Source organism: Heteronotia binoei, chromosome 1 (assembly GCF_032191835.1).
Source record: "Heteronotia binoei isolate CCM8104 ecotype False Entrance Well chromosome 1, APGP_CSIRO_Hbin_v1, whole genome shotgun sequence".
Lineage (NCBI taxonomy): Eukaryota > Metazoa > Chordata > Lepidosauria > Squamata > Gekkonidae > Heteronotia > Heteronotia binoei.
This window is the reverse complement of record NC_083223.1, coordinates 136,296,830-136,320,866: the sequence shown is the minus strand read 5'-3', so window position 1 is coordinate 136,320,866 and position 24,037 is coordinate 136,296,830. Positions and strand designations below refer to the sequence as shown.

Sequence of the window (24,037 nt, the reverse complement as noted above, 5' to 3'; positions counted from 1 at the left end):
AGAGGAAGGAGAGAAGGAATGATAGTAGCAGCATAGCAAAGAAGGAATGACAGTAGCCATGGCTGAAATGGAAAAGATAGAAACAGACAGAAGAAAGGACAGTAGCCAGGTGGGAGAAGGAATCCCATACCTGAGATGGGGAAAAAACAGAGACAGAAACAGACAGAACGAATGAGAGTAGTGGGGGAAAGTGGGATGGGTCCCCCTGCAAGTTCCTTGCAGGTCCCCACTTCTAACATCTATTCATGGGACGTATTTCATGCTGCTTAGACTGTTCTGCCTAGCCACAAATTCATCCAAAGGATTCTAAATAGCCATAGCTTGTGATAACTTCCATTAATAAAAGGCTTTAAAAGAGCTCAGAATTACAAAGCACTTATGGAGTAAGATTTCTTTTTAGCTGTTAACTTGCCTCCAGTTTTTTGTATTTATTGCAATTATTTAGAAATATTTTCACATTTTCAAAGTGGTAATTCTTCAGTTTCTTGACTCTTTACAAGCATTTTCTCTACTAGCCCATTATTACCCAAATTACTGATATCATATAATTAGTTTGTAGCATGTATTTTATCCAGTTTTACCAATACATATATAACTCATGATAAATGCAAATGTATATTTCATACAATTTGTGCAAACACTTTCCTACCAATTCAAATACCAAATAGTAATCCAGTTTCATTCAAATCCATTCATTATACTCAGGACTTTTTTTAAGCGGGAAAGCACAAGAACACAATTCCAGCTGGTTGGCACCATGGGGTGTGGCCTAATATGCAAATAAGTTCCTGCTATTTTTTTTAAGTCCTGATTATATTAAATATTCTGCAAATCCCATAGTCTCAGAAAACTTGTGGACAAGGAAAAAATCAGGGGGGAGGATTCTAAGTGTTTTTTAGGAAAATAATGTATACCAGCATGGGCTAAGAAGCAACAGAATGATCAGTTAGTAATTATACGGAAAATTACAGAAAAATGGATAGAACTACATATATTCTACCTTAAACTTTGAATGATTACACATATGAAAATGATGTTTGAAAATGATGTTTTATTCCAGTAAGGTCACATATGTCTGACTGATTGAAACAATACAATTTGTCATTTCAAAAGAAATTATAGCAATTCAATTGACAATTTATTCTGTGACAGATGGGTTAGGGACAATGCTGAAGAGGCGATTAGGTGGCAATAAGTATTTCCCCTAGACTTTGGAAGATGCAGATACTTTCTAATAAAAAAGAATAGCTGTTAAAACTTTACAATACTCTGCAAATGTAGAATCAACTGTGCTCAACCTTTTACTAATGTAAAGTATTGACCAAAAAAACTGACAACCTTTAATTAGATATTTAAATTTAGTGGTAGAGTAATACATAATTAAGGGCATTTTGTTAGTTAGAAGTAAATGTATGTCATCTGATTTTCAAACGGAATGTTTTGCACAATTTATGCAATAATAATGGAGACTTTGATACAGATACCAACGCCAACACCTGTAATCTCCTCCCCCCAAAACCTTCCCTATTTTTTCACCTCTCTCCCCAAAGAAGAGTAACTGCTATAAACTTGCTAAAGGATAATAGTCAAGATATGGGATGCAAAAAATACAAAAGACCCACAGTTGTGGAGTTGCAAATCCCCAGAAGGTAAAAACTAAAATATATGTACACTTTTAGTTCTCACAGTATTGAGTAGTATACTTGCAATTTTGTTTGAACAAAACCAAGACAATGTTTCTAAAGCTGATAGGCTTCAAATAATCCAAGATGATATGCATAATGTATTCCTAAAGTGGTAAAACAAATTTAGGTTTAATAAGAAATTTAAATAGCATGTCATTTTTGTCTAAAAAAATTCCCCATGGCTTCAAAGTTTGCAAAAATGTAAATCTCTATGAGAATTTATGCGTGTGACATTCCTCCAATTTTTCTACTTGAATTGTTTTTTTAAACTAACAAGCTGGGACCTGCAAGAAACTTGCAAGATAGGTGCATCTTTCCCCAATTTACTTCCTTCCCTCTTCCCCCTTCTCTAACAATCTTGCCCATTTTTCTCACCCCTCCCCTTCTTTGTCAATCTTCCCCCTCCTTTCCTTACATAACCCAAATATCCTTGAATATTCCTGTTCTAAGACAAACCACAGTGTTTATGAAGCCTTTTGTACAAAGATTTTAATTATATGCCTGATAATGCCTAACAAGATTTGAAAACATCAGACCCCCATCTTGCTTTTGTCATAGTAAGGTAGACATAGCCATTCTAGTTTTTTCCCACTGGAACCTATATAAAGCTCCCCCTCCCCTAAAAAAAACAACTTGGTCTTAACTGGGATGTTTATAGGCACATTTTCAAACAAATACATTATTTTTGAAGTAGTTTTTTTCTTTAAACAATTTAGTTTCTCTAACCAGCAAACATGTAAGATGCTCCATGCAGACATATCTTATTAGTGTCCATAATTTTATGCAATTATTTTTAACAGCTCGGATGAACTTTGCAATAAGGCAAGATCTCAGTTTTAGCTTTGTTTAGAATCAGGGGTGTCAAACCTCTGGCCCATCCAGGCCTTTAAACTGACTCAGCAAGGGGGGCTGTCTTTTCTCTCCCCTCCCCATCCTTGCTGTTCTGAGCTTGAGAACAGAGGATGGGGCTAACTCTGAGTGCAAAGAGCACAAGGCAGGGCTACCTCTGAGAGCAGGAAACAGAGGGCAGAGCAGCCAAACTTCCCAGCCATCACTCCCAGTCCCCATAGTCCTCCTCACAGGTAGGGGTTGGATGGGTCCGTCTGCTGTGATCTTTGTGCTTCTTTTTATTATAAAAATTGATTTGCAAAATCCCACTATTCCTCCACCTTTCCAATTTAGGCAGGCAATTTTAAGAGCAGGGAAAAGGCTTGTAACTAGCCACTGTTAAAACACAAACTCAAGGAACTCCAGTTCTGCAGATAAATATTAGTTTTAACACACCCCTGCTTATTGTGATGCTACCCTGGAATAATAGCTGAACAACTGCTGAAGAGGACAATCAAAATTATTACCTCAAACCACACAGTTAAAAAAAAAACAACAACCAAAAACCTGACACACTGGAGAACCACTACCTCTTTAAGTAGACCGGGGGGGGGGGGGGGGAGGGGGAGAGAAGCTTGCAATGCTTAGCCATTCCATGTTTTTCTCTTGGGTTCTAGGCTCAGACCATTTATAGTTTTAGTTTATATTTTTAAGGGCGAAGGGGAAGGTTTTGGACCAACCACAGTAAAAATCTAGGGTTCAACAAACTCAAGAAACAACAGGTTTGCAGACAAATATTAGTTTTAACATCTGCCCAATGGAATAGCTGCTTAATATCTTTAATTGTGTTTGTCTGTGTCCTTTCTAAAGTTTATATCTCTACTACCTGGCATTACATTTTATGACAGACATGGCCAGGTCCCACAAAGTCCCATTTATTTCAGGTAACAAATGAATTTGACACCCCTGGTTTAGATGATATCCTGAGACCAGCGGGTTAAAACGTGTTTTAAAGAACTGGGTCATTTGTTGATAGTGTAATATCATCAGCATATATATTTAAAGTTTCATGTCTCTTTTAAACTAGCTAGGTTTAATGTAATCTGAATGTAATGCAAACACAAAATATCTTAAAACCGTACATATAGTCCTATACATACATAAAAGCCTAACTGTATTAGGAACAACTCACCTACCTTCCCTTTAGCTGAGCCACATGTTACTCAAAAAGCAACCCCACTCTCCAGCCCCAGGAAAGATGAGATTAGGCCACTGGGGAAGCTGCTAGGCAACCAAACTTGGTTCTGTCAGTAAAACGTGGGGGGGGGGGGGGGCTTTCCAGGCCTATTTTGGTTTTTGAAAGAGAACCCATTGGAGCAAGTACTGACTAGGGTTGCCAGCTCCAGACTTGTGGGAAATTCCTGGAGATTTTGTGGTGGAGTCTACGGAAGCCACAGTTTGGGGATGGGAGATGCCTCAGCTGAATGTAATGCCATACAGTCCACTTTCCAAAGCAATTATTTTCTCCAGGGGGAGAGAGATCTGTCGTCTAGAGTTCAGTTGTAATACCAGGAGATCTTCAGGCTCCACCTGGAGGCTGTCTACACTAGGCCTGGCTTTTTGCTATTGTTCAGCAGCACCCTTCTATGACAGACAGTGTAGCATAGGAGTTAGTGCTCCAGAGCAGGGTCTGCCAGGTTCTTGCTATGGAAGCTGACTGGGTGATTTTGGACCATTCACAGACTTTCGGCCTAATCTACCTCACAGGTTTGTTGTAGCTGCCCTGAGCCTGCTTGGCGGGGGAGGGCGGGATACAAATAAAATTTTACTTTACTTCCTTGTGCAGATCAAAAAGTGGACAGGAGAATGATGTGAGCTGCTTTGGTCCTCACTGTGGAGAAAGACTATCCTTTTCCTAAGTAAAGACTCCAGGAAGGGGAGAGGAGATGGAAAGCTGAAGTCAGAGGGCCAAGATAAGGTTGGCTGGGAAGAAGACAGAGTTGCCAACTCCAGGTTAGGGAATTCCTGGAGATTTGAGGGGTGGAGCCTGGAAAGGGTGAGACCTCAGACAAGTATTTCCTCCTAGAGAACCACTGTTGCCAATCTCCAGGTGAGACAAAAACCATGATATACTGGCTTACAATGTTTAGTAAAACTTTTTAAAGAGTCATATGAATCTTTTGTACACATTATAAAGAAGTACAAATTTACAATATTACAAGAAAAGTCCATCCCATGAGAAGACAACAACCACAGATTTATACCTCACCCTTCTCTCTGAATCAGAGTCTCAGAGCGGTTCAGGCTGGATAAAAATCAATTAAAAAAAATTAAGGTCGGTAGAACTGCTACATAGCCTATTTCCAACTCAAAGGGTCCTTTTATCATTTAACAGTTCAACCTTACCTAACTTAATTTTTAAGGAAAAAGCTTACCTAAAGTCAAAAGGGATTTTTCCTACACGGGTCTTTCGCAATGCAAATATTGTGCCACTCATTCCTGTGGGCACAACTGGGAATTTTCCAGCTAGCCGCCCTGAGCCTGCTTCGGTGGGGAGGGTGGGATATAAATTAAAAATTATTATTATTATTAGTCCCAAAATTGTATGGAATGACCATTCTATAAAGGTGGCACCTCAACTACTTCAACTTTTCTGATCTTAAGAGACTCTATAATTGCTAGCATGGATCCCACACCAAAGATTTCAACTTACAATACTCTGATTTTCCATTTTTCTCAGTAACTCAGTATAAAACTTAATCATTCCACAAAGAACAGCAATGGGGCATTAACTCTTGGTTCACTGAAGACTGCAAAGTATTAAAAACTCAATTAAGTAATATCTATAGCCAATTCTGAATCTCTAACAAGCCTTCTTTTCTTTTAGAGTACATCCAGGTAAAAAAAACAGCTAAGGGAGAGCATGACAAAGAAAAAATTAGAGAATTTGCACTATCAGTGGGATCAACTATACCAAGCCCCTATTCTAAACAATTCTAAGAAGTTCTGGGCTATAACCTCAGGGTCTGAATGTGTGGGGCCTCTCCCCATGTCTGTGATTCCATCAAGTGCATGGTTTCAATATTTCTCAGACTTATTTCAGCAAAACCAAGATTGTACCATTAAGCCGTGTGATTTTTATGATAAGGATTTACCAGCTTGGTCACCTGTGACACCAGACGAAGTAATAGAATTAATCAACTACCTGAAAACTGCGAAAGCTACTGGCCCTGATTTGATTTCCCCAGAGCTCTTAAAAGTTAAATCCAGAATGGTGCTCTATCCCTCTTGCTTCCCTTTTTACCATGAATAATCAAATGGGCCTTATTGCTGATGCTTGGCGAAATGCAATTGTAGTCCCACTCTACAAGAAAGGTGACTGTACAATTCCTTCTAATTACAGGCCAATCAGCCTTCTTTCCATTATAGGCAAACTATACGCCAAGCATCTATTAACTAAATTAACTTCTTGGATGTCCCAGCAAAGAGTCTTAGGTCCTGAACAAATTGGGTTTAGTAAGGGTAAATCTACTGTAGATCATTTTATCACTTTAGCACACCTGGCTGACAAATATACTACCCCTGAGAATTCCAAACTTTATGCAGCTTTTTTGGACCTTAAAGGGGCATTCAACTATATAGACAGAGAAGGACTATGGATTAAACTCCATCAACTGGGCATTGATAAGAGACTTCTCAAACTAATCATAACTCTACATTCCTCCACCACTTGCCAAATCAAAACATCAACTACTGGGGAACTGACGTCTAAAATTCCCTTCAATAAAGGAGTTAAACAAGGATGCATACTTGCTCCTTTTTTATTCAATCTATTTCTCAATGATTTGGCTCCTGTACTAACATAAGTAGATTGCCACCTCCTAAAATTGGGCTCTATGCACGTACCCATTTTGCTATACGCAGATGACACAGTACTCCTTTCTCGTACGAGGTTTGGGCTTAGACGACTGTTGAATAGGTGTCTCAGTTTTTTAAGAAAACAAACTGCATCTGAATTATGAAAAATCTAAGATTCTGGTTTTTGCTAAGTCTTGTAAAATCTACAAATGGCTATTCGATGTGAAAGAAAAAGAACAGGTCAGGCATTTTAAATACCTAGGTCTCCATTTTAGTTACAAATATGTCCTGGACATGTCACCATAAATCTGCCATTAACTTAGCAGCCATTACTGCATCAGCCATTTCCCAGTTTTTCTTTAATAGAGGCAACCAGTTTGTCCCAGCGGCTTTAAAAATCTATTAGGTCAAAGTAATCCCGCAGTTATTGTTTGGCATTCCAACTTGGATTAGTGCCTTTGAGTCCGATATTGAAAGAGTTCAGTCCAAATTTGCTAGGAAAATCAGGAGCCTACCATGCTGTGTCTCATATGCCACTCTTTGTCTAGAAACAGGCCTCAATATGTTAGAAACTAGAGCATGGTTTATATCAATAAAATATTGGCAACATGTGCACTATTCCACCAACTGTGGGTGTTATTTATATCAAATGCTGTCTGAATCCTCCTCGTCCAAATGGATTTCCTGCATAGAGAGGAAAATAATCACCTTAGGTTTGTCTATGGATTCTCTTTACATGCTTCCTCTTACAAATGCATACTATGTAATTAAACACAGAATTTTAGATAATGAATTACAAAATCTAATGAGTGCTGCGAACAAATCTTGCCCCCCTCTGAATTTTGGAATTTCTCCAATTATTGGTCATCTGTCTTCTTATTTATCATCTCTCCATGTTCCAAAATTGTGTAGAGCATTTACTCTTGCTAGATGCAATACAATCCCATCAGCAGTTACCTATGGTAGATATAAAAAAATCCCACTTTCATTAAGACTATGTATATGTAATTTAAAACAAGCTGACTCATTGTCCCATATTCTTCTTTATTGTCCCCTATATGATACTATACGCCTTAGGTTTCTAGATCCAATTCTGTTCAATATGACAGGCTGCTCAGATGTTGTAAAGGTTTGCCGTCTTCTGAATGATCTGTCATCTGAAATAACTGAAAGGGTTGCTTTATTCTTGAGTCTTGTAATCAAGGATCAATTGTCCAATGTATAGCTACATATGACTGTTTTATTATTTCTATAGCTGTTTAATTGTTTGTTTATCATCTAATATACGCTAATAAAGGCTTTTGATTGATTGAGTAAACTTCAGAGCGAAGAGGGAACCATTCAAGAAATATATGTTTGCTGAAGATGTTTTAAAGAAAGTCACACCAGTGAACTGGTGAAAGTCACTTAAGCACTTGGATTTAGAGACTATTCAAACAATGATTTCACTTTTAACAGCAGTAGCTTCTGCAGGAGTAGAAAGCATATTCTCTTCCTTTGGGCTCATTCATTCTAAATTGAGAAATCGTTTGGAACCTGACAAAGCAGGAAAGCTTGTTTTTCTTTTCCATAGTATGAACAAAGAAGATGATGAAGATGATGAGTAAGATAAAGAGGACAGTTTTTAACCTTTTCATGTGTAGGCTGGGCTAACAGTTTAAGTTTTTAAAAAATATACATTTTGTTGAACCACATCAGTTAACATACATGGATGTTTAAGCAAACATATGCTATAATGTTATTGTTTTAGTTGAATAAAATGATTTAAATTATTATTATTAAGGTAATGATAATTTTTCTCCTTCCAATAAAGACAGAAAAGTTGTCCAAATATGAATGATTAATCTATTAAACTGGAGATAATTCACCTCACGATGATTTCATAATTAGCTTATCTATAATGTGTTTCTAATAGTATTAAAAATCAATATTTTTATATAACTGCAAAACTAATATGAACAGTTGTTATTCTAAAAATGAAATCTTCATCTAATTGTGAATATTAAGGTTATACCAGCAAAAATGAGTCTTTATGTAGAAAACTATGATTCAATCAAGTCTTACTGAATAGTGATTTAAATCAATTTGATTTAAATCAAATTCATCCTGGAGCAGTTTATAATCTCCTTTATCTTCTTCTTCCCCCATAACAGACACCCTGTGAAGTAGGTGCGACTGAGAGCGCTCTCACAGAAGCTGCCCTTTCAAGGTGAGAGCTATGACTGACACAAGGCCAACCCAGCAGCTGCAAGTGGAGGAGTGGGGAATCAAACCCGGTTCTCCCCACACACTTAACCACTACACTAAAATGATCACTTGGATATAGGCTCATTTCATCAAAAAACTTCCTCAAAAATATTCCTATTTCCTTCAAGGTTATCAGCCTCTTGCTACAATTCAGTGTTAATGCTCTCTGCAATGTCTTTATTTTCTTCAAAGAACAGGGGAAAAAAGAAAAACACTGAGAAATTTGGAGGAGCACTGGGGGAAAGAACACTTCTATAATCCCCCACACCCTGTGTAAAACAAGTGATACATTTTTTAATGTAAGGTTTATGCAAAAGGTACAGCATAAAAATTTTACAAAAACCTATGGCAATAGGTAATGATGCTTCCTCTGTATACTGCACACACATAAAATATATTTTTAATTTGTTCACTGTTTAAATGTGAATAGTTCTGAAACCAATGAATATGTTATATGCTTGATGATAATAAATTATTTAAAATTTCAGCCTCCATTGTTATGAAATTTAATTTCACATCCAAATATGCTGATAGTCCTAACCATTGTGACTTTTGAGACTGCTTCCATACAAATAGTACACTTCATTGCTACTACAAAATTAGTTTTCCAATATCAATGTTTAGTTTTTCCTCTCTCTCAGAGAGCAAAAAGATGCATGTACAAAAGACAGCACAAAAGGCAACTGTTTGCAGTTTATTTATTTATTTGTCCATTTATACCCTGGCCTTCCTGCCAAGCCAGGCTCAGTTCCCATTAAAAGTAATTTGTAACTTTGCTACCAGAAAACGAAGGCATTTATACTTTCAAATTAAATAAAAATGCCAATTAATAAATCTTTATATGCTAAATTCTAATTTATGCATTTTATGTCACTTCAACAGCAAAATAAGTTTGGATTTGATAGGAAACTACATACTGTAGATATTTCATTTTCCCTCAAACTATTGAGATATCCCCCCCACCCCCGCAACTGACATCAAAATTTCTGGAAATCTTACATCTCTAGTGCTCACCTTGACCGGCGCATAACTTATCAACATTTCACTAATATATAAACTGCATTTTCTGTTCTATTCTACAAACCTATCAGACGGAATTATTTTAATTGAGCTTATAACATATTTCATTTACACTAACAACATGACTGTAATGGAAGGTTTCTACTGGCTCACTTAAGGACCCTTTCTTCAATCTGTGTTCCATGCGTGTATGGCCAGGAAAATTATGTCCTTGATCTCTTTCACAATATTACTGTTACTATTAAACTATTTGTTAAACAGGAAAGAAAGCCTTTAATTACTAACTCTGAAAAAGAAGACTGCAGATTATGATTGGTAAGGCCAGAAGTTGTAATCAGGATATGGTTTCTTTAAAGACTATGCAAAATATCTAAATCTGAAGCAAAAAGCAGGCCCCCAGTGGATAAGGGTACAGAACAATAAGGTGAAATGAGATACTGGAGACAAAAGTCAATCATGAAAATTAGTCACAAGAATAGAAAAATAGATGAGAGCCTACGTATTATTAGTAATATGATAAACAGTTGATAAAATGAATCCACCATCCAAAAGTTTGTCAGAAACTGACATTGATGAGCTACACACACACAAAATTTACCATCTATAGATTGAAACAGCTTCTTAATATAGTTATATTCCCACTGACCTTTCACTTCGTCATATAACATGAATGAGGCTTGTGGCTCAAGTTGGCAAGGTGACATGAAACAAGCACAATTCAATCCATTACCAAATATTAATGAACCAAACATCATGGAAGGTTAGCTTACTGTTTCCTTCATCAATCAATACATTTTAATTACTATGTATTTGCCTTATTATGGCCATAATTTGCCATTCATAAAACAAGAGTCCATACAAAAAGCAAAAAAGTGTCTCCATGGCCAGTTATCTAGATCCACAATGTACATGTATCTAAAAATACAGAACAGGGAACATAAGCAAGGGTATGTCTCAGTTTTTTCTAGTCTGCTGATCACTGATGGAAATTTTTACAATTCCAGGTGCTTATAAGTAAGGGTACAGTGAAGTCAACTGGCTAAACTTTAAATTTCTGGGTTATTTTGTATGAAAAGAACCTTAAATGCTCTACAAGGAGGTTTTCCATTAACAAATACTTAGAAAGAATTCTGGTTTATAGGCCTTAATCTTTGTTTTTTATCTGAAAAGAATATGTTCATTTATTGTATTTATTTAAAACATTTATTGGTTGACGTTCTACCTTACAGGAACTCAGGGTGGGTTACAGCATGAATTGTAATAAAACACAATAAAAATTTAAATTATTAATTTAAAACCACTAGTAAGCAGAAGGACTAAATTAATTGAATGTCACCCTGAATAAAATCATCAAATAGTTGTGCTACTATTATTTTCTTGTAGTTGATAAAACAAGCTGAAAAAAATCAATTATCTTATATTTCTGCTTATTTCACTAGTCATTAAAGATCCAAAGATCTTATTAATTCAATTTGATTAATCACCCCATCCCAGCAAAGGCCAGGCTCTGAGCGATGTACATATGATGCTTTAATTGTTCACAGAGATGGGAAGGCCCATGACTCCCTACATTTTTCTTTTGGAAAAGCACTGGAAAATCTCCAATTACATATTTTGTCTTTTGGCATGAGCAAAATACTTTTTCATTTATTTCAGTTTTTTACTTGCAGACACACAAGCTACAATCTACTGCCATGTCTGTTAAACATACATAAATTCACACATTGGTAGAATGGGCCTCAAAGTGCCAAAAGCAGAGAACTATTATTAGAAACACAGGTAACCATGGTGGCATTTTTCCAGTTGCACTAAACCTGAAAACCTTCCCCTTATTTAGAGACTGCTGTTTTGGCCATGCTGATCCATATTATAGTGACTGCAAGGCTTGACCACTGTAGCAAACTTCATGTGGGGCTGCCTGTGAAGGCTATTCAGAAACTGCAATGATTTCAGAATATGGCACCCTGTATCTTATCAGAGGATACCACCTGCGAAGAATTTTCATCAGAACTGCTAGATTACAGCCCAGTAGCACCTTAAGAGACCAACAAGATTTTGGGGGTATAAGTTTTTGAGAGTCCCTTTATCAGAGCTTTGACTCTCAAAACGCATATACCCCTAAAATTTTGCTGGTCTCTAAGGACCTACTGGACTTGAATCTAGCTGTTCACCAGCAGAGTATATAATTCCCATTTTACAATTTCTTCACTAGCTGACAACTGGATTCCAGCAATAATTTAAGGTGTCAACAAGTGCCTTTGATAATTAACCTAAGCATACATACTTGGAGGAAAAACTTCTCTCAATACTTACCTATCTGCTAGCTTTACTCAGCACATCACCACCTTTTGGTGGTCCCCCTCATCACAAGATACAAATAGTTGTCACCATTCATGGGCTTTTTCAGCAACCGCCCATTTTATGGAACAGCCTTTTAAAAGCATAGAGGGGGACCAGCACCCTGATAGCATTTCAGAGATGATACAACACTGAACTTTTTAAGGAAGGCCTTTGTGGTTTCTTGAGTTGGGATAAGATCTCTTATACATTGCTTGGATTCCTGCTGGATGCGAGTCAGTCAAGAGAATGACAATTATACTTTGCTGACTGTTTGATGGATCTCATTTTCATGTTTGTGTTATTTTTTACCCATGAGTCTACAGATTTCTCTAATTGTTGCCCACCTTAGGTATCAGTTACAAGAAGAAAGACAGCCCTGTTTAAAATAAATGAACCTATGAAGAAATAGCACAATTGTCTCAAACAATACAGGCAAAGCCACCCTCCAACCCTAAACCATCCAGACTAGGGTTGGGCACAAACTGAGAAATTGGAGTTTTGTGGTTTTCACGAACCATGGACCTCCAATGAACTCCTCTACTGGTTCAGGAATTCAGCCTATCCTCTTACTTCCAGGTCAGGCCAGCCTGACTGAGCTCCAAGACTGAGTGGGTGGCCTGACTCTACTGAGCTCTCAGAGTGAGCTCTGAAGCCTTATATAGACCTGATATGCCCTTATATAGGCAGGCCATATAATGCTGATAAAAGCCTTCAAAGTTTGCTCTCAGAGTTCACTTCGGTTGGCCCAACCCCCTGAAAGCATTTAAATGTCTTCAGTGCTCACTTCCAACTGTGAAATCACTTGGTCAGACCAGGGTGCCAGTGGTGGGCTCTGATGGCATTTAACTCCCGAACCTCCCATGGAGATTCATGAAGTTCACGGAGGGTTTGTGGGAGGCATGTTCTCTCAACCCCCTGGTTTGGGAACCACAAACTGAGCTCATTTTCGAACCAGGGTTTGTGGTTCAGTTCATGCCCATTCCTACTCCAAATAATTCATCAATCTGACTGTGAGGAAAATTAATTTCCAACTGTCTTATCCCTAAATACCAACTATAGGCACAGCAAATTACACTTTTAAAAAGTGACATATTACAGCACTTGAGAATAATACTGAGATATCCTGAAGTGTGCACGTACACAAAATATTTGAATACGTGTGCATGCACACAAAAGCTTATACCCAGAATTAAACTTTGTTTTCCTTAAAGGTGCCATTGGACTAAAACTTTGTTCTGCTGTTTCAGACCAACATAGATACCCACCTGAATCTTGTCCATAATATGTTCAATATCTAGCAAGCCTAAAATATGGCAGTTCAAGGGTCATTCCAGATTTCACTTAGTACCTTAAATTATTTAAGCCACATCTTACATTTTGGAAGAAAAAATAAGGAGTGCATGTTCCAAGAAAATGAAAATATTATTCAGAAAAATATGTTATAAAATGTAACTGGCTGACATTCACTTTATATCTAGAAGGAAAGACTGCAACCCTTCCATATGAATCCAAAATACCACACTAAAACATCCAGGAGAACACACATATGAATCAGCATGACAAAAAAAAAAGTGACATTTCATCAGTATATCTCACACCTAAGGCCATAAAACACCAAGACTCTAGGACCCCAAATAAGAGAAATGAACAGCATTTGCAAACTGGTGTTACTGCACTACATTATTTCCTCCAGTTGACTACTGCATGCAACATCAGAAGTATGTTTTGATGTTTATTCATTTCCACATACCAAACAAAAGACTGACTGCTTAACTTCAGGGGGTGGGAACAGCCACCTATCTAGCACTGATGGAGTAAAATGGGTAGTGGTACAGCAACTATGACTGTAAAGCAAATGCAACAGGCATAAACACGTAGCTTTAAAAAAGTATGCCAAGATTACTGAAAAGTGTAAAGCAGCTATCACACCATCATGGGATTATACTAAATTAGCCAATATTCCTGTATCTCAGAACCAAATACCAGAGACAAGATGACTTCATTGCTGTAACCTTTCTAATATGCCCTTGCACCTTTGCTACTTCTGAGTGTTTGAGATTTCCTCTCTCCCCAAAACAAATTCTAATTTTAGTCTATCAAGTACATCCTAATGATAATTCTACATCTATTGCTCTTTTTTCCAATTTGACCTCAGGGATCTCCTTTTAAAGGCATCCTACAACTTGCACTGTTGCCACTACCACCTCTTCTCCCTGTCTCAGGGTGCGTATGCATGGGAAGAAGTTGGAAGGAAGACATAAGACTGAGCACTCTCTCCATGCATTCTTTCTTATCTATATATTCCTCCTGCCGTTTCCCCGTGACCTGAAATCATGGTTAAGAATTACATCTGCACCTACATCAAATAAGGTAAATACTAACCAATGATTCCCATCTCAACTAGAATATGACAACACTGTCTGAAGCAGAAACCTGATCACCACCATGATTTACATTAACTATGTTTAAATTCAATGCAGATGTAAATCAACTGCTAAGCCATGGGAGAAGAGTAAGGAAATTTCACACTGGAGAAAGGAAGGAGCATTTGATCCTACTACTGAGTGCCTTCAGCAAAATGACCATCTTACAGCCAGATTCCACAGAGAAAAAGAAGACTCCCAAAATCTGGCATGGAATTCTACTGCTGGCATGAGGAGGAAAAACTGCCAGCTATGACAGCAGTAAGTCCCAACGGTGGCAATGCTTTTCCTCTAGATCCTGCGCTGCTTACCTTGTCTCACTGGAACATTTTGCCTCACAAAAGTGATAGTGTCAAGGTGCACTGATCAGAACTAATGCTAAGAAAAGACAGCTCTGCCCTCTCAAACAAAAAAATCTGAGATTTAGTTGCCAAAACATAACTATGGACTTTGTTCACAGTATTTATGTTGTCAAAATACAGCACAGTATTTATTTTCTCTACATTCTCTATATTCTAAGTGACAGGTTAAGGGTCCTATCCATAACAATTGCAAAAATTAGCGCCTTAGAGCCTCAAAAACACACACATCTGGAGTTATTTCTTTGAGAGATGCCTCTAAAAATGCAAGGTACCTCAAAAGCCTCCACAATGAAGTACAATGATCTGTATTTTTCTTAAAGTTAAGGCTCCTGCAAGGTTGAATACGGCATGTGTGCTTCTTCCACACTGCTTTCAGTAAAGTCAACATCAGTTCTTGAGCTCCAGAACTGACCAGGATAAGAAAACAGCAGCATGTTGCAGACATGACAGCAACCATACTTCATCTCAGAAGCCTCTGGGAAGTCGCATGTGCAAAATTAAGGATCAATGTATATCTTCTGGTTTCATCACCCATTTCTGTGCTCAGTTGGGAGCCAAAAATATAGCTGTGCTACTTACTTACAGGCAATTCTCACTCTGGGAAATAACAGCAGAATCTGACAGGTAAGAATGCTGTGATTCATGCTCCCAATCTGTCACAGTGAACAGAAGAGTCTACAAAAAGTGAGGGAAAAATTTAATCTGAAAAGCTAGTTATAAATGTTTAAGGACCATTACAGCAATTTTTAAATGGCAGAATTTACAGCCAGCTGTTCTACTTCTGATTATGCTAAAACAGAGGCCCACAAATTTTTGCTAGACTTGCAACTATTGTTCCTAATTGCCAGAAAGGTTCATTTTTCTCATTTCCTGATCCACAGAGATGAAACAAGCACCTCTTTTTATATCTGCTAGTTGGATAAATGATTTTACAAGGCAGGAGCTGCAGGTATCTATAGCGATCTTTCCCCACCAACATGAACAATACACCCATCTGGCACCATTCTGAAGAGCACACTATGAACCTGTTTCCAGAATTTTTTCTAAAAAAATTCATAATCCAAGATACTGTATATTGGGAGGACTTCATTGCTGGTCACCAGAATTAAATTTCTGATTAGCCATAATTATGTAGGGATCCAAACTCTTTTTGTCCAGAAAACACTCCCCACCTGGATTTTTCAAAGTAATGATCTTTTTTTTTTAAGGCATTTTCTGAACAAGGAAAATTATTAAGATGAGGTCCAATAAGAAAAATTCTTGACAAAGTTTTATTCACTTGAAGTGCTTTCTGCACATTATATTTTTTATGCAAGACAATCTACAAAATTAGACAGTATTTCTTCTGCATACTGTAAATAATGTACAGTTTTTCAATACTGGATTTTTATTTAAATATGACTAATTATGCCCACAAATAATAATACAGCGAGTACAGCAGTACATTGTTTGAAAAGCCAATGTTTTCAGTTTTAGAATCAGGGCCTTTATTTTTTAGCAGGAATAGACGGGAACACAGTTCTGGCTGGCTTGGCCAAGGCTCCAACTCAAAAAAAGGTATCCAGCAGAGGGAAGGCACTAGGCAGCCAAACACTCCATCCTCTCTGCCACCTCCAGCCTCCAACAGGCTTGTAAAGACAGAGAGAGACAAGGAGCCGCCCACAAGTGCCTTCTGGGAGAAGCTTGACATGCTGCTGCCCGCTCCACTTCATGTAGTGCTCTGTCTCCAGCTGTGTTTGGGGGAGGGGGGAAACAAGGTCTCTCACTGGGCTGTGTGAGAACACACATCCATTAATTGCAGCTGATGGCACTGAACTGTTCTGTGTCAATATGCAGAAAGTAACCTACTGAACAGGTGATGTCACTTCTGAAGATCCTGTGGGGTGTGGCCTAATATGCAAATGAGTTCTTGCTGAGCTTTTTCTACAAAAAAAGTTCTTGTTAGCATCAAACTGAACTAACACTGGGGTGCATAATATACCTATCCAACTGCCACCCTGAGCAAAGTTGGAAGCATTCTTCAGCCTAAGAAGCCTTCCTCCAACAAAATAGGTGTATTCACACTACTGTTGACTGCACCTAAGTCAAAGTAATCAATTTCCTTTGGTTTACTACAAAACATACAGTATAGTTTCTATTTTTAGTGGTTACTTTTCAGATGCAAATGATAAAGACTATAAAAAGAGCCATACTGCATCAGGTCAAAGGCTTATCAAGTCCAATACTCTGTACACAGCTGCCTTTAGGAAGTCCACAAACAAGATGACTGCAACACCATTCTCCCACATGTGCTCCCCAGCAACTGATTCAAAGAGGCATACTGCTTCTAGTACTGACAGGACTAGATATCCATAACGGCTAGTAGTCATTGTAACTAGTAGCCACTGATAGTTCTGTCTTCCATGATTTTGTCCACTCCATTTTTAAAGCTTCCCAAATTTGTGGCTATCACCATATCCTGTGGCAGCAAGTTACACAATTTAACTGTGCTGCGTGAATAAGTACATCCTTTTGCCTGTTTTGAATCTCTCACCCTTCAACTTCACAGAATGACCCTGGATTCTAATGTTATGAAACAGCAGAGAAAGACTCTCCCTGTCCACTCTCTCCACACTAAACAGTCCTAAGCATTTAAACTGATTCTCCTTGAGCAGTTGCTCTAACCCTGTGATCATTCTGGTTGCTCTTTTCTGCACCTTTTCAAGCTCTACAATATCCTTTTCCCAGGTACGGTGACCAGAACTGCACACAATATTCCAAGTGTGGTCTTACCACAGACTTATATAAGGGCAGTATGATCGTGGCAATTTTATTCCCTTTTCCTTTCCTAACTACAGGCAGCATGGAATTTGCCTTTTTCACAATAGCTGCACACTAGGTCAGGGTCAGCCCTGGATAGTATTTGGATAGGAGACCTCCAAGGAATACCAGGCAGACAATGACAAACCACCTCCGAACATCTTTTGCCTTGAAAACCCTATTGGTCACCATAAGTCAGCTGTGACTTGCCAGCACTTCCCACCATCAACATCCATTACAACCCCAATACTTTAGTAATATAAGACAAAAATATGGAGCAGAGGTCCATCAGTGGCTATTAGCCACAGTGTCTGTGTGTATATATAACATTTTTTGCCACTGTGTGACACAGAGTGTTGGACTGGATGGGCCATTGGCCTGATCCAACATGGCTTCTCTTATGTTCTTATACGATTCTGCAGTTTGCATCTCTTGTTATTGCATACTTATAATTTAATTCGAAGAAAGGGGAATTTATGCTGTTAAATTTCATAAATATGCTAAAAGTAACTATATAACTCAACTAATAAACTTGCAAATATACATGTTATGCTATTTTTAAAGTTTATCTTTGATAAGAAATTAAGTATTGCATAAATGTTTCAGAATTGCCAGGATTTCCCCCTCCACCCCCAAAGTTAATATCTTTCCCCCTATTTTCTGAAAATGTAAACAGGTTCTATTCTGATGCATGATTTAAAACAATCTAGTTTGCCTTGCAACTACCTTTCAACAGATAGGACTAAAACTAATTAAGCCTACTTGCATAGTAGCAGTTAAATGAAAAAATTAATTTTAAGAATATTTTATACATAACCTTGTGAATATACATTAAGATGTAGTGTGTGTAAATTAGAAAAAAGAAAAAACTAATATATATATATATATATATACACACACACTGTTATACTTAGTTCCTTCTGTTGCTAATCCATACACTAATCAGTCCACTTGATTTAACCATTCTATATAAGTTACTCATAAATTTCACAGAAACATTTTCAAATTAATTACTCAGGAAAAGCGGTACCTTCACATACAATCTTCACAAGCAAGCTTTAAACATGAAAACTTTCAAACAAAAACTGATTGAAATTAAAGCCTTTATGAAGACATCTGTGTAAAAGACTATTTTTCCCAAACAAAACTGAATACTGTGATCTTGATTACTCGCTTTTTTAAACTATGGAAATAATATATTTTTTTGAAACTCTATTTTTAACAAAAACTTATTGCTCCCCTCTGCAAATTCGTATATGTACAACCCAATCCTGATCATGTTTCCTGAGAAGAAAGTCATATCAGTCTAAATGAAACTTGTTTCCAGGTGAGTGTGCCTCAACTGCAGTCTTATAGCCCAGAAGTAAATGCCAGTGGGTTTGACAGGGATTACTCCAAAATGAGGACTGCAGCTTTACAATGATAATTACACACAGGACTGCTGCTTTACAATAATAATGGCTCAACCATAAACATAAATTGCATTAACTGCATGTACATGCTGTACATAAAATTGTACTTCTACTGCTATATGAGTTGAATTTTTGGTTACTTTGCTGCCTGGTCCATAGTTACTAAGGAGAAGTTGGTTTTTGGTTTGACTATCACCCAAACAATATGTTAATTTTTGAAACATCAAATTATGTTTCAAAATAAACCACTACATTATTTGTTTAGGATAAAAGTTTTTAAAAGGTACACAGATTTTTTTTTCTGAGAAAAGCTAGTATATAGTTTTTAGCGTGTACTATATATTCTTCTAAGCTAAACAAATTCTATCATATACACAAGAAAACCTGCTTCTTTAACAATGTTGCCTTCTTGACTGATTGCCTGTAACAACATAACAAAAAAAACACATTTGGCATAATGCCCTGCATATATAACAGCAAGATAATTTGGTACCCTCATGAGAAAAGAGAGATGGTAGGTATGACGCTGTTGCTTTAACCAGCTAACGGAGATGCATACTTTACAGGCCTCTTCCACCATCTGCAGCGTTGCTCTCTTGATACACAACCTAAGAAGCAAAGCCTGGTACAGTGGGTTTTACTTTTGACTGCAGCAGCAAAGACAAAATGGAAAAGAATAGCACATCTGTAGCTCCATTTGATCTAGGATGTCATGGTAATGAGGGACAGTGCAAGAGGTGAACAAGGATGGTATTTAAACAGGAAAGTGGCGAAAGGAGATCAGAAAAAGGTTAAAACCTGCAGCGCGGGGGCCGGAGGGAAACACTGAAGCAGGAAGAAGAGAGGGCGAGTAAGAAAGCAACCTGCGTGGACCTGAGAAAACCACCAGTTTGTTTTCAAAATCCCTTTTTAGCCTCCGCACACACCTCCCCACCCCCAAGGTATTTCATCGTCATAGGAAGCAATGTTTTCCCAGCCTAAGAAAAAGCCCGCACCGACCCCGGTCAAACCCCTTTAGATGCACAGGCCTCCCTCCATTCGTATTCCGGAGACAGGGAGCCTCCCCTCCCTCTGGGCCTGCCTCAGACAACCGAGGGGGCTGCCCGCCCGCCCACCGTCCCCCAAGGCGTCCCAACACAGACCTCGCTATTAAAAGCTTTCACGGCCTCCATGTTGCGGCGGCAGGAGACGAGCTGAAGGGGGGGGGGGCTGGTTTGTTCCCTGCTGTGGTAACGGCGGCCGGTTTCCTTCAGGAGCCAACAGGCCTCGTCGCCATGGCGGGCGGTGGCGGAGGGCTGGCGAGGAGACGGGCTGGGGAAGGGGGCTCCTCCCTGTTACGCTGGGCCGCCCCAGGGCAGGCTCCGTTGGCGCTGCAGGGACAAACACGCAATAGCTGCGGCGCGGGCACCAATATGGCGGACGGCCGGGCGGGAGGGCTCCTCGCTCCCTTGCAGCAGCGCAGTTCGCTCGCAGGAGCAGCCAAGACGTTGGCCAGAGCGGCCCCTAGCGGGCGAGCGAACGCCCAACTGACAGCCAAAGGGAAACGGTGGCTGCCATAGACGTCAAGGGTAGAGCGTCACTTGGAGTCTGAGGCCCAGGGACCACGTCATGTGAAATCGGGCGCCACGCACAGGGAGATCTTGGTACTCCAGCGGGTGGGTGGTGGCAACGGAGAAAACGCAGCCGCAGTCTGTCATTTCTCTTGCTGCGGCGGTGGGCAAAATATTTATTTGAGTAACATCCAAGGAGGTATAGTAAGGTCGTCAGGTTGTTAACGTTATCATAAACGCTGCTTTCATTTTACTAAAACATGAGTCCCACTGAGTTCTACGGCGGGTTTAATGTTTTATCTATCCATCCATCCAGAGCTTTTTTTGGTAGAAAAAAGCCCAGTAGGAACTCATTTGCATATTAGGCCACACCTCGTGTTGCCAGCCAGCTGTAACTGCGTTCGTGTGCGTTCCTGCTCAAAAAAGCCCTGTGTCTATCTCTATTCATATGCATATATATATATATATATATATATATATATATATATATATATATATATATATATATATTGGGAATAAGAAAACATTCGGCTTCCTTTCATGTAGGTGTACCTCTCTAATAAAACAGTGTTTCGACCCATGCCTTATAAAACGTTTCTTCAGCTAAATGGCAATTTAAGGTTGATTTTCATTTCCATCAGATTCTGAAGTCATACACACAACAGAGCAAGCACCTTTGTCAGACTGCTTTTAGCCACACAACCATAGGTTAAGCCAGGCATGTGGGAGATGCTTGCCACATGATTAAATAAGCCTAGATTAATTATTAGGTAAAATTATAGCCCTTCTACAAAAACATGATTTCAGGGTGGCTTGCAAAACCCTACAAGTAAAACAACACCCATATCTGCATATGTATTACCAGTATGTAATGTCCTAATCTCCATGAATGTAAAAAAAATAGGCATGGTAGCCAACTATATGTAACAGAAAAGTGATGGAAACTGGTTTTTGTTAGTACAGGCTGTCTGACCTAAACAATCACAGCAAACCCAGACAAATGCAGCAGATGTTGCCTGACACCTAAAAGATAAAAAGGCAGTGGCTGCTCCCAAACTAGGTGCAACCATGGAAAAGATCACCTCAATTAAACTAGACCAATATAAAAACATAAGAACATAAGAGAAGCCATGTTGGATCAGGCCAACGGCCCATCCAGTCCAACACTCTGTGTTGCACAGTGGCAAAAAAATTTATATATACACACACACTGTAGCTAATAGCTACTGATGGACCTCTGCTCCATATTTTTATCTAAACCCCTCTTGAAGGTGGCTATACTTGTGGCCGCCACCACCTCCTGTGGCAGTGAATTCCACATGTTAATCACCCTTTGGGTGAAGAAGTACTTCCTTTTATCCATTTTAACCTGTCTGCTCAGCAATTTCATCGAATGCCCACAAGCTGAAGCAGTCCCTCAGGTATGTGGGCCCCAGTTCATAATGTGCTAAAATACTGTTCCTGACAGGGACTAAAAGCTGAGCTGCCACTATTTTCAAAACACTGTCAATGAGAACAGTCTACCAGTCAGAGGGCAGTGGGATGGTGATTGTCTTGACTTGCACTTTGCCACTATTTGCCATTTGTTGTGATCTCAGAAGACATCAAATAGGATTTCATTTATTTTTCAAATTTATATTCTGCCTTCCCTGCAAGTGGGCTCAGGGCAGATTACAGATATTTAAACCATTTGGCTTCATAACAGTACACAAATAAATAGTTAAAACACATTAAAACAAAGAAGCTTAAAAACAAATTGCGCAGTTATCATGTGCTCATGATTCCAATGCAACCATTCAAGCTATGATCTATGGCAGGGGTGGCCAAAGTTGCTAAATGTAAGAGCCAAATAGAATAAATGACAGATGTCTGACAGCCGCAAGACATGAACAAATATTACACACGTCTTTATTAAAACTTTGCACAGAAAGATAAAATTCATTTGTACGCACTTTACAACACCACCATTCTAGGAGGTGACTTTTTAAAAAACCAAAGTTGGGAATAACAGTTCCCCTAAAACCAGTATAGGGAAAGGTTAGGGAACCACTGGAAGAAGGAAACACACATGTACCATATAAATCACTGACGACCATTTGTATCATTATGCATCTCTCTTTGCCTTGACACCAAAGTTAATAAATACCAAGGCTTTTGTGTAGAAAAAGCCCAGCAGGAACTCATTTGCATATTAGGCCACACACCCCTGACACTAAGCAAGTTGGAATTGCATTCCTGTGCATTTCTATTTTTAAAAAAGCCCTGGTAAATATAGCTCCTACAAAAGCGATGAAACTAAGGGGAAATCCTGAACCACCCTCTTTAATTCTGTCCTTGCTTCCAATGGCTCCTTCAGATCCTGTGCTCTCTTTCTCCATTCTACATCTTCAGGCTACCTCTGTGATGGAGGAAAAGAGCTTGCAAACCTGCTTATTTCCCCCTCCTTCCCTGCTTCACACATGGCGGATATAGTCACCTACCCATGGGTCAGTGCTCAGAGGCTGACTGAGGTCCTGATGCTAAGCATGCTTACTTGAGAGTAAGCCTGCATTAAGTTCCTCCTCAACCTCCAGGAGTCACACAATATGTGTGAAGGAGCCACATGTGGCTCCCAAGCCACAGTTTGGTCACCCCTGATCTATGGGCTGTTCATCAGCCTGTTGTAGTTTTGTACTTCTATTTCCTAGTAGTTACTGTGCTGTAAGAAAAAGTGTGTGGGGAAGTGAAATATACTACTTACTAGATCCTTAGGGACTGCCTTTACCCTGCATATGCCCCAGCGAGCACTTCGGTCCAGTCTCAAAACCTGCTGACAGTCCCCAGCATCAGAGAAGTGAGGTTCAAATCAATGAGAGCTAGGTCCTTTTCCATTGCTGCCCGTAGCTGGTGGAATGAGTTGCCAGAAGAGATCAGGGCGAGAGCTTTCACAGTTCCGCAGAACCTGCAAAACAGCACTCTTCTGCCATGCATTTTCATGAGGGAAACATCTGCAGCAAAGGGACTGGCCCATAAAATACTACCAACGGCTCTACCTCATCTCACTGTGGCGATCCTGGGACTTCTGAGAAGAGCTAATACTGATCATTTAGCTATTCACCACCATTAGAATTTAATTGCTGTCTGAAATCATGATATTAGCACATGTAAATGTTTTAGTAATTGTTTTTGATGTTTTACATTTTTAATTGCTGTTTTATCTTATCTGGTCATGTTAATTTGATCCTGTGACCCTTAACCTGTGAGCCGCTCTGAGCCTGCCTTCGGTGGGGAGAGCGGGATATTAAATAAATAAATAAAATAGATCCAGGATATCACTTCAGTTTTTGCATTGCAAACTCTGTATTATAGTTGCTAAAATTCATCTATACGAATTTTGAAAGAGTGCTTGTGAATGGTTCCTCATCCTCTTGGAGAGGAGTGACAAGTGGAGTGCCTCAAGGATCTGTCCTGGGACCTGTTTTGTTCAACATCTTTACCAATGATTTGGATGAAGGAATAGAGGGAATGCTTATT

General features: G+C 38.9%; 1 protein-coding gene across 4 annotated transcripts in view; it reads right to left on the bottom strand.

Moving 5' to 3' along the window:
• SCAF8 (SR-related CTD associated factor 8) overlaps window positions 1-20,463 on the bottom strand; it is a 145,956-nt gene extending 125,493 nt beyond the window's left edge. For all 4 annotated transcript variants that reach the window (XM_060241129.1, XM_060241139.1, XM_060241121.1 and 1 more), the window contains exon 1: window positions 20,117-20,463. In XM_060241129.1, the coding sequence (XP_060097112.1) occupies window positions 20,117-20,146 (30 nt within the window). In that variant the 5' untranslated portion in view covers window positions 20,147-20,463. The remainder of the gene's footprint in view (window positions 1-20,116) is intronic.
• Between the last annotated feature and the right edge of the window lie 3,574 nt (window positions 20,464-24,037).